At 30.6% G+C, this 10,569-nt stretch overlaps 1 protein-coding gene across 2 annotated transcripts; it reads right to left on the bottom strand.

The window, feature by feature from the left end:
• Window positions 1-6,357: 6,357 nt before the first annotated feature.
• LOC124826129 (NAC domain-containing protein 59-like) lies at window positions 6,358-8,603 on the bottom strand. Of its 2 annotated transcripts, none has more exons than XM_088108009.1 (4): window positions 8,395-8,603; window positions 7,980-8,193; window positions 7,253-7,524; window positions 6,358-7,098 (listed from the first exon to the last, which is right to left on the bottom strand). In XM_088108009.1, exons 1-4 carry the CDS (start codon window positions 8,398-8,400, stop codon window positions 6,535-6,537), a joined length of 1,056 nt encoding a protein of 351 aa, XP_087964135.1. In that variant the 5' UTR covers window positions 8,401-8,603; the 3' UTR covers window positions 6,358-6,534. The 2 variants fall into 2 exon arrangements, with proteins under 2 accessions (XP_087964135.1, XP_047154844.2); XM_047298888.2 differs by having other exon boundaries at window positions 6,358-7,101; window positions 8,395-8,598.
• Window positions 8,604-10,569: the final 1,966 nt, after the last annotated feature.

Genomic DNA, 10,569 nt, shown 5'->3' with positions numbered 1-10,569 from the left:
TATCGCGGTTTTCTGCGGAACGTTAAATTTAGAAACTAATTCATGAGTTATTCTTCATTGGAACTTACTGACTTCCCCCCTCCTTTTCTGTGTACGTTTCTTGAACTATCGTTTGAAAATTATTAAAGAGTAGTTTAAATATCATATTATGTACTCCCGTACCGAGAACTAATTGACTTGTTAAATGAGGAATTTCTGTTTAAGTTAAAAGTGCTTGAGAGTTTCCCTATTGAAACTTTAATGTTTATTCTCGTGGAGAATCTCTCAAGGGATCTTAAAAGCGTGTGATTTAATTTGATTTGGTTTAGGAGAAAAATATCATGGTTCAGTTCACGAATTATGGATCAAATGGACCCGGGTAATATGTACCTGAATTTCTTTATTTTTTTTACCAATGGTAGAAATACCCAGTAGTTGTTAATTATATTGTAAATCATGCTTTGCATTTTACATAGGTATTTCAGTATCTACGGGATCATTTACCCTAGTTCGAAATCTATTGCATTACAATGTTTATTTTGAAGGTTAAGTTTTATGAAAAGAGTAGTAGGAGATGAAATGAGTCGTGTCAGATTACTAGTGAAACCATGTACATAAATGTTCTGTTCCAAATAAAAAATTGGAAAAATAATATACAACTCGCTAAGATGCATGTAACAGATGGTGCCCTGCCTGAATCTCATCAAACACAATTGTATATAATATAACCAGCGTGATGGAATCTGTTGCATTATATAAAGGGTCGAGGTTGCTTTAATGGATGAATGTTGGCGGACTAAGGTGGAACTGGAGAAACAAATGAACTTAACTGTAAATGAATTGAACATAGACTGCTTTGGTTTATCAGTTTTGGAAGATCGGAAGGTGCTGTTTCGTTTTCTAACAACACTGATCATGCCATGAGTGGCTTGATTGAAAAAGCTTGAAATTTGTTAGCGTAGTCTTATTTTCATTCTTGGTCTGGAAGTCTCTGTTTCTTTAGGTGGAAAAGGAAAATGGGTAAGCTCTTATTTCTTGTTCGCATTATCTTGTCATTCTATATACTAATTTATGTGCTAACTTAATTGACCTTCTATCACTGGCTAGACAAATGCTTATTTGGTCATTGAAGCTTACAACACGTAATAGTACATACTACAACTTAATTTGTTAGTTCATACTGTTTAATTAAAGGTTTAATAGCCAATTTAGTCCCCACTTTGGTTGAAAAATCTCAATTTAGTCCCTCGTTATAAAAGTGTTTTACATTAGTCCTAACTTTTAAAATAGTGGGTCAGATTGGTCCCTTTCGTTAAATATAAGTTAACGAAATTAATGGATGATGATGTGACACAGCTTAAAGCTGATGTGTTAGATTGGTCCCTCGTTAGTTTTAAGTTGTGTCACATCATCATCCATTAATTTTGTTAACTTATATTTAACAGAAAGGACCAATCTGACCCACTATTTTAAAAGTTAGGACTAATTCAAAACACTTTTATAACGAGGGACTAAATTGAGATTTTTCAACCAAAGTGAGGACTAAATTGGTTATTAAACCTTAATTAAAAAACTTAGAAAATTAATGCCCCATATATGTGACAAGCAGGTTAAACTTAATGGTTGGCCTGAAAAATCAGCACTATGAGGTTTGGGTGTTTCTTCCTACACCTCCAAAGTTCTTCTTGCACCTCCAACTTTTCAATAAAATATCAAAACTAGCCTTGGTTAAAAATGTTTTCAATTTAGGTAATTCATTTTAACTTTTTCAGTGATTTAATAAACTCACACACTCACCTACCATGACACAACTCTGTTTGTAAATCTAGATTCCTGTACCTTCAAAAGTTCTTCTACATTTTCACTCTACCATGACACATTTTTTCTTCTCCATTTTTTTCTCTACTCCGTCCATGAAAGTTGAAAGGTTGGTTGAACTTTAATCGGATTTTTGCTTAAGTGTTTAAATAAATTTTGAAATCCGTTAAAACAAAGTTTTCATCAACAGAATTTAAAATGGATTTTGAAATTTATTAAAATTTTCAACGATTTTGAAATCTGTTTACATTTCTAAGTTCGACCATCATTTTCATACTGTTTGAACTTTTTTTCTTTTTTGCATTTCATGTTTTTAATTTCTTTAGATATCTTTTACTTGTTTTAATTTAATAAAATATATTTTAAATTATTAAAATATTAATATATTAAATTATATCAAAATATTAAATTAAAGTAAATATTTATTAAATTTTAAATTAAAAAATATATTAAACATATTTAAAAATCCGTTAACACTTCTATATAAAATTAACATATTAACGTATGTTAACGGATTTCCAAATTTATTTAACATATTTTCAATTTTTTTAATTTAAAACTTAATAAATATTTAGTTTTATTTAATATTTGTATGTAACTTAATATATTGATATTTTAATATATTAAAATATATTTTATTAAACAAAAACAATTAAAAGATATTTAAAAAAATAAAACAAAATATGAGAAAAACAAAAATAAAAAAGTTAAAATAATTGGAATATGTTAAATGAGTTTGAAAATATGTTAGAGGTGTCAACTAATTTTAAAATTCGTTAGGTTCTTTAATTAGATATCAAATTTGTCGAGTGTTTTAATCGGATCGAAATTTGATTAGTTTTGAAATTTATTGGATTTATAATTTGAGTGAATTTTTTAATTGGATTTTGAAATTGATTGAGTTACTAGAGTTTAAAATTTCTTCAAGTGAAAGGAGATACATCATGTTAAAACAAAAGGGTGGTAGGTGAGTGGAGTAATTATAAGAGAGAAAAAAAATTTAGTCTTCTCAAAAGAATATTTTAGAAATTTTGAAAGGACAGGGAGAAACTTTGGAGGTGCAAGAAGAAATACTCTTGAGGTTTTGATGGAAAAAAGACTTCGGGCCATTAAAAATGTAGGCTTAACTATTGTTTATGTTAACTTTATTTTTTACAGAGCGATTCGGATAACTTGTTTAATATAAAAAATTAAAATTAATGTTGTGTGTTTAAGTATTTTTTTAGGTATCGGGAATTATGAGCTAGTTGGTTTAAAGAGAGACATAAGAAGTTCTTGCTGATTAAAAAAAGCAGTTTCTATCATGTCAACCAACGTTTATGAATATGTTTAAATATAAATATATTAACTCAATCTGAATATTTTTATGATTCTGTCAACTTGATTGATATAAAATATTAAAAATTAGTCTGAATATGTTTCCTGCAAAGTAAATTACTTTTACTTTTTAGATATATATATATATATATATATATATATATATATATATATATATATAAACATGTGCTATAATTATTATATGCTTATTAAATTTGGTTCCTATTTTTATATTAAAAAAGAAATAAAAAAAAATAAAACAATAAATTTATTTTTGAAATAATTCAACCAATCTCTTTAATCTACCGATCTATAATAAATAACCTGATTATTTCTTTAATCTCAATGACAATTTAATGGGGTTAAGTGTACCACCAAATAACAATCACTAATGGAGTGGGTTAGGTTCCTTCATCTTGCACCTCCATTTTTTCTTCCGTCATCCCCATAAAATTTAAAATTCCCATTTTACTCTTATTTCCCTTTATGTTGCAAAATTGTCTAGATTAAATTCAAATCCAATAAAATAGATTGAATTTAAAATCTAAATCAATGTTAACTCTTGGATTTTTTCAATTTTAATTTAAATTAAATCACTATTATATTCACTTTAAAATTATAATAAATTTCAACATGAGATCGACCTAATTGATAATCAACCTAATTCAGCTTAACATAATCTTAAACGAATGTAGGCTCAATCTACCAAACACAAACCCAAGAATTTGACTTGGATAGATATGACTCAGTAAGTGTCTTGATTCCACATGCGGCTGACTCAACATGGACCAACTAAACTTAGTTTAATCTGGATTTAGGTAAGTCGAACACAAACTAATTCAGTTAGACCTCGACCTAGGCCTACTTAGTTCTATCTAGGGCTTTGTTGATTGTGCTCAACGTGGTCTTAATTAGACTAGTCTGTACCCGATCTTGATTGGACTAAAAACACTCTAGGTATAGCTAAACTTGGCTGGGTCAATCCTAACTAGAATGAACATAGACCTATCCCAACGCAACTAATGATATTCACTCGCCTCAACCAAGGCCTAGATGAATTCATCTTCTTGACTTGAGCCCAATCCAATTCGTTTCAACACGGGTCAAGGTCGACTTGTTTTGACCTAGTGATGGATTGACTTCTCAACTTGAACTTGGGAGGCTATACTTAACTTGGATTCAGGGTAACTCGACTCGACTTAAGTCTAGGTTTACTCAGTTTGACTTGAGCCCAATTCGATTCGGTCTTGATCAGGCTAAGCCCGACATTGTCTTGAATGTGTGGGTTCAAGCTTCATCTTAATGATGCGAGACTAACCTAATCTTGATGGGAGCGAGACCTGAGTTGACTTTAGCTCAACTCGACTAAATATGGATCGACCTTAAATCATGATGAACTTGGACACACCTCTGCTCAACTTAATGTGGACTCATCCTAAGTTGACTCGACTTAGAACCATGTTAATTTAGATTGACTTGAGTAAGGATCGACTCGACTCAACTTAAGTCAGGATCGACTCAACTCAACCTAAACTCAGGTCAACTTGACTTTACCTAAGCTTGGATTGATTAAGTTTAACTTGAGTCAGACCAACTTGATTCGAGTAAACCCAATTTGAGTTGAATTAACTTTTATCCATATATACTTAATTCAATCTTATATGAGTCCGATCTAATTCTACTTAATTTGGATTTAACTTCATCTAGTATTGCATAACTTGAAATGACGTAAGCACACATTAAATTTTGGATTTTCAAAATTTAAAATATATTTAATCTATATCCAATCTAATTAAATTGATTAGTCTTAATAATAAAAAGTATAAATTTAGATTTGAGATAAATCTATTTAAATGAATTGAAAATAATATAGATTTGGATAATTATAAAAGGTACGTATATAATAAATTTGTATTTTTTTCACTCATATATAGTTTATCTACAACCGTCATACTACAATATTAGTCTTGGTTTGCAAATAAACTTAAAAGAACAGAAAAAAAAAGAGAAGAAAAACGACTCACAAACACATACTTTGATTGATGGAAAGTAATTTTCTCTTGTGAATCCATTGCATATCTTGTTTTCATTTCTTCTGTGAAAGATACAATTCAAACAATTCAATAATTGCGAGAACTACATGTGAGAAATTGGAAAAAGGCCATTAACATGATATAGACTAAAGTATGTAAATTGAAAAGTACATTTAAACATAACATTATCATGCCAGCCGACCAACGTTTATGTAAGCCTATAACAAACTTTAATATACGAGACTTTTTTAAAATTTACTAAAGTAATTTTAATATTATTTTATTCCTTCTAACTTTTAAGAATTAAAAGTTCTAATCTGCTTAACATTTTTTAGTCCTAGTAAAAGGCAAAGAGTTATTTGCTCTAAGAATTATTTACCTAAATCTGAATTATGTTACAATGAGTAGAAAAATTTAATCAAATCTATAAAATTTTTAAAATGAAAGTATATTAGTTTTGAACCATAGAAGCCTGGTTATCATTATCGATATTCATATATGTTAATATAAAATTTTTTGAAGTATAAAACTTCTCCAATTTAAAATATCGAGTCTTGAATTTCATATCCGTTTGTCAAACTGATCAACATATTCTTCAGCAATAACAATACAGCGAATTCTGTATTATCGTGTGAGACGTTCCAAACTTTATACAAAATTAATTATATTTGAAAAAATGGACACCACAGCAATAGTAGTTTAGAACAGATTTACGTAAAACTATATTGTTAATAAAATAATTTAATTTTAGTTCGTATTATTTTTAAATGCTCCAATTTGGTGTTGATATTTTAAAAAAAATACAAAATATAAGCTACCTACATGACCGCCATACACGTAAATTATTGTTTGCTATGAAGCTCATATATGGACATAAATAAGACTCGAAACTAAATTGAAAAAATATAGGAAACGGAACATAACATGTATATACATATTAATTTTAAACTGTCAATTAAAATGAATCCAATCTATTTATTCAAAAAGCGAAAAGTATAGTGATCATATAATATTTATTCCTTATATTTACAATCATAATATAAACTAATTTATGTAATAAATTTACAAGTTTATGAGCTTTTTAAAAAATAATATATATATAAAAAAAACAATGAAATGAAGAAGTTAAGCAAATAATCAGGGACAAGTTATGCAGTAATGTAACAACATATAGTGTTTCTGATATTAGAGAAAATACGAGTAATCGATAGACAAACATTAAAAAAGTTACTTGATTGAAATGATACACGATCACTATGACAGCGGTTGTCATTTAACCGCAGGAAACTTGGAAAGACGAGAAAAAGCAGAAAAGCTGATGGAACTAAAGTCATAAATAGTATCAGAATGAGCCTAATAGACTAAAAGAAGGTCTCTTCATCGGAATTTAGTAGGAAGGCCAGTAGTTGTCTAGATCCATGCAGTGGTCCATACTCATGAACCTATTCCCTTGAGAATTCATGTTATTACTCATTTCTGATCCATAACCTACATCTGCACCAAGAGATCCGGTTGTCATCATGCTGGAATTGACATCAAGAACTTGAGCCATTGTATGAACAGGAGCAGAAGAAGCTTGCATTGGTCGAAAAATGGGTTGTGTTGTGGTTGTTGCTCCTCCTCCTCCTCCTCCCAGATTCAAATTCAGTCCTGAAATGGTGAATCCTGCTGATGTAGGGTACCCCAATTGGGATTGCATTGGTTGATTGACACTACTTGTTGATCCTCCCCCTCTTAAAACCCTAGAAAGTTCACCTAACTCAACACTGTTCATGTAGTTCCTTCCATAAAGGAAATGAGCAGCAGGATCTCCCAATTGCATCACTGGTGGCTGCATAATATTTGGCCCTATTTCTAAGCTGTAAGGATTCACTGCTCTTGCATGGTTGGAAGAAGGGAACTTTTTTGCTCCCCCACTCTTCTTGAATACCCTGCAAACCACCCATTCATCCTGCTGCATGTATGGAAATAGATGTTACATTAGTTCATCTTCTTTTTCTCTTTGTCACAAGTTATTACTACCTTAAAATAGTATAGATCAATATAATTTAGTTTTCTAAGATCAGTTGAAGAAGCAAAATATGTTTAATATATCATATATTTACCCTAGTAGTTCTGAAACTGGATTTTGAGTGAATGCGGTATTCATGCATGACCCAGTTGCTTTTCTCTCCTCTTGGAGCTCTTCCTTTGTAGAAAACTAAAGTCTTCTTCATGCCGATCAATTCTGATGTTCCACTGTTCAAGATCTCCTTGTCTTTCCCTGTTGTCTTCCAATACCCTGTGTTTGTTGCTCGATTGGTTCTCACACCCGTCGGGTATTTACGGTCTCTCAGACTGAAGAAGTACCATTCTTTTTCACCCATCTTAGCTTTCCCTATTTCATAAAAAGATAACATGAATAAGTACACATACAGAACAATTGCTTTGCCTGTCTTTTCTTAGAAAATGGAGAATTATATATAGACATTATAATATATATATATAGAACGTAAATCTTATCCATATCACAAGAAAGACAAACGTCTACCTTAATATATGGAATACTTAGATTAATTATGGATGCATCAATCTGATGCGTGTATTGAAAAGAAACCCTAGATTTAATGTTCTGCTGACTATTTTGAAAAGATAAATAGAAAGCAATATTGAAAAAAGGATATGAAATTAACATTCATATCTATATCTTGGTACATGAGCAAGTTTGAATGAAGAAAGAAGAAACCCAAAATCGAATAAAAAAATTAATTTCTGTAACTATAAAGCAGGCATGCACAGAAACTAATCTGAAATAAACAGAAGATAGTTAATCAGATAACAAAACATATGTACCTGGAAGCTCCCATGGCTCACTTTTGTTGAGATCTACATCAGTTATTGCTCTGCCTGTGAAATTAGAATCCGATATCTTATTTAGGAGATAGCAAGTAACAAGTTCTTCATCTGTAGGATGAAATCGAAATCCTGGTGGTAGGGTTTCCTCTTTTGCATGAGTTCCTTCCATTTCTATATCCTTTCCCTCCTTGATAATGGCTTCCTTTTCCTTCTGTACCACACAAAGAGTGACATGATATGATACACATGACAGGAGAAAGCTTTGCAGAAACTTGAAGAAAGTTCAATGAAAAGCTGTGTTATACGATTCCACTACCCAAAAAGAGTTATAGCATACCCTTTGGATAAGAATAAATCACAAAGACTTTGAAAATTAGGAACTGTTAGATGAATAAGTTAAGCAGTTACTTACTTGCATGGAGAGAAAGTCCTTGAATCAGGTTTTGATGCTTTATACAAGTTATATGGTGCAGTTGGAAACGAAACAATAACTTCAGGGATACTGCAAAAAAGGATAAAAGAGATTAATAAGGGGAGAGAGGTTTCTACTAATCATCATGAATGAAGAGTAGGGAATTTAAGTAGAAAAGGTAAGGAAGAAAAACGTGGAGAGTGTGTTTCTGAAGCTTTCACCAAATTTTGGTCTTCACCTTCAAGTTGCAGATAGTGCAGTAGCTGTAAATACCAAGAAGGATATTACGACTTCAATTAGAATAATGACAATCTTGACCTCACCACTAATACTTTTCTTTGCTGACTGCTTTTACAAAGATTATTTTTTATAAGGTGCAATACCTAATGGAGATAAATAAAGATAATAAATATGTGTGAATCTGGTGATGATTTACACTGTAAAAGAATAGTGTATATAATGTGAAAAAAGTAAATAAATATTAATGAAGGTTTATATATATAATCACACTTTAAGTTGAGTATACAAGTTAAGAAGTAATTAACATTATCTATTAATTGTTATATTTTAAAATATCATAATATCTATTAAAGGAACATTTGCTTTAAGATATTGGCTATTGAAAAATAATGTACGAAGGAGATAATAACGGGCGAGAGTTGAAATTTGTAAGAATTGAATGGTTTTAGAAAAAAAAAAGATAAAAACATTAAATGTATATATTTTGAGCAAAATGCTTGTATTTAATTGTAAATTTAAAGTAGTAGTAGTGCTGATTGTTGATTAGCATATTTTCAATTATCTAATTATCATAAATTAAAAATTTTAAAAATAATACTTATAATAAAAAAAGGAATTTTGAATTTCATATAGTTGGTAGACACTTTGATAAGGCGTATTGATTTGAGAGGCGATGCATGGGAGTGATTGATCATGCACACGTGACGTGGTGGCCCCTACTTTCTGAGAATGATTTGCTGCGACCAACAGGGTCGAGCCACGTTCTAGAAGATCGCAGGTTGTATACAAATAAGAACAATGAAAAAGTCAAAATGCACGAGGAAACCAAAGACAAAGACAACATGAACCAAACTCTGCATATTATATATAAATTAATTACGTATTACGTATTTCATGGAACCCCGTTTCTCTTCTCCCTCACCATTTTCCAGAAATCCCTGTCCTTCTCCTTCCATTTATCCCTTCATTTTCCACATGCCATTTCTCATTCTCATTAACTACACTAATTACATGCATTTGACGGAAACACAAACTCACTTAATGATCCCAATATAAATGTTAGTTAAGATGATAGTCACCCAGCTCATGAAGAAAATGTGTTTCTCATAAACTATAATTATTAATCAAATTTCAATTAATCAATTTGTGTTAATTTTGCTTGTGCTAAAAGCATATCGCGCTAGGATCCTGGGAAACGAAACCCTTTTGGCTTTATATATTGACGTTCCCTGACTCTCCTCAAATTGTAAAACACTCCTGCTATATTATATAATATTAATATCAATTTACTTTTCTCTTTTAGGTATTTATTATTAATTAGCAAACACTAGGCTACAACATAAAGCAAGATGATCTTTCTCGTATATCATGTCATGTTCTGCTGCATATGTAGCAGTTGACTAAGGTCTTCCCCTTCTGCATCATGCCGAAATAAAAGGGCGATTTTTCATGTTTTTTGAAGCAAATTATAATCTATCTAGCTTTTCTTGATTGAAGAAAGAAGAGTTATTAGGTCTTTAGACAGATAAATGATCAGAAAATTTATCTTATAAAACATTACACTTAATTATTACGAAGGGTAAAGCTTGAAGGGAAGTGCTAGATGGTATAAAGATCCGTGGCTTGACCGTTTCTTAATGTGATTATGGTTTTATTTTCCCAGTTTCTGTCCTTGTGGTAGATTTAATTAATTAGTTTGAAAAATTTGAGGAAGTTACAACCAATTGGAAATGGAAGTGTATATCTGGGACAGACTTGTACGTAAATACATGTTACACGATGAGTCAATGACCACCTGGGTCTTGGTAGGTTATTTACAGTGGAAAATACTGAGGGAAGATTCAAGTAAAATTCTTCATCTTTTTAAAAGTGTTATTCTTAAAGCATTTACATATATATTCCATCCCCACCTTCAACTTCTTGATATGAGCAATG

This window comes from Vigna umbellata, chromosome 2 (assembly GCF_029865625.1).
Source record: "Vigna umbellata cultivar VRB3 chromosome 2, Vumbellata_1.0, whole genome shotgun sequence".
Taxonomy (NCBI): Eukaryota; Viridiplantae; Streptophyta; class Magnoliopsida; order Fabales; family Fabaceae; genus Vigna; species Vigna umbellata.
This window is presented reverse-complemented; position numbering and strand designations above follow the sequence as displayed.

Excerpts from the sequence above, each read along its gene's own strand:
- LOC124826129 (XM_047298888.2), bottom strand. Across the intron at positions 7,525-7,979 it reads TGAGCCATGGGAGCTTCCAG|GGAAAGCTAAGATGGGTGAA; the intron begins GTACATATGTTT and ends TTTATGAAATAG. Across the intron at positions 7,102-7,252 it reads CCAGTTTCAGAACTACTAGG|CAGGATGAATGGGTGGTTTG; the intron begins GTAAATATATGA and ends CCATACATGCAG.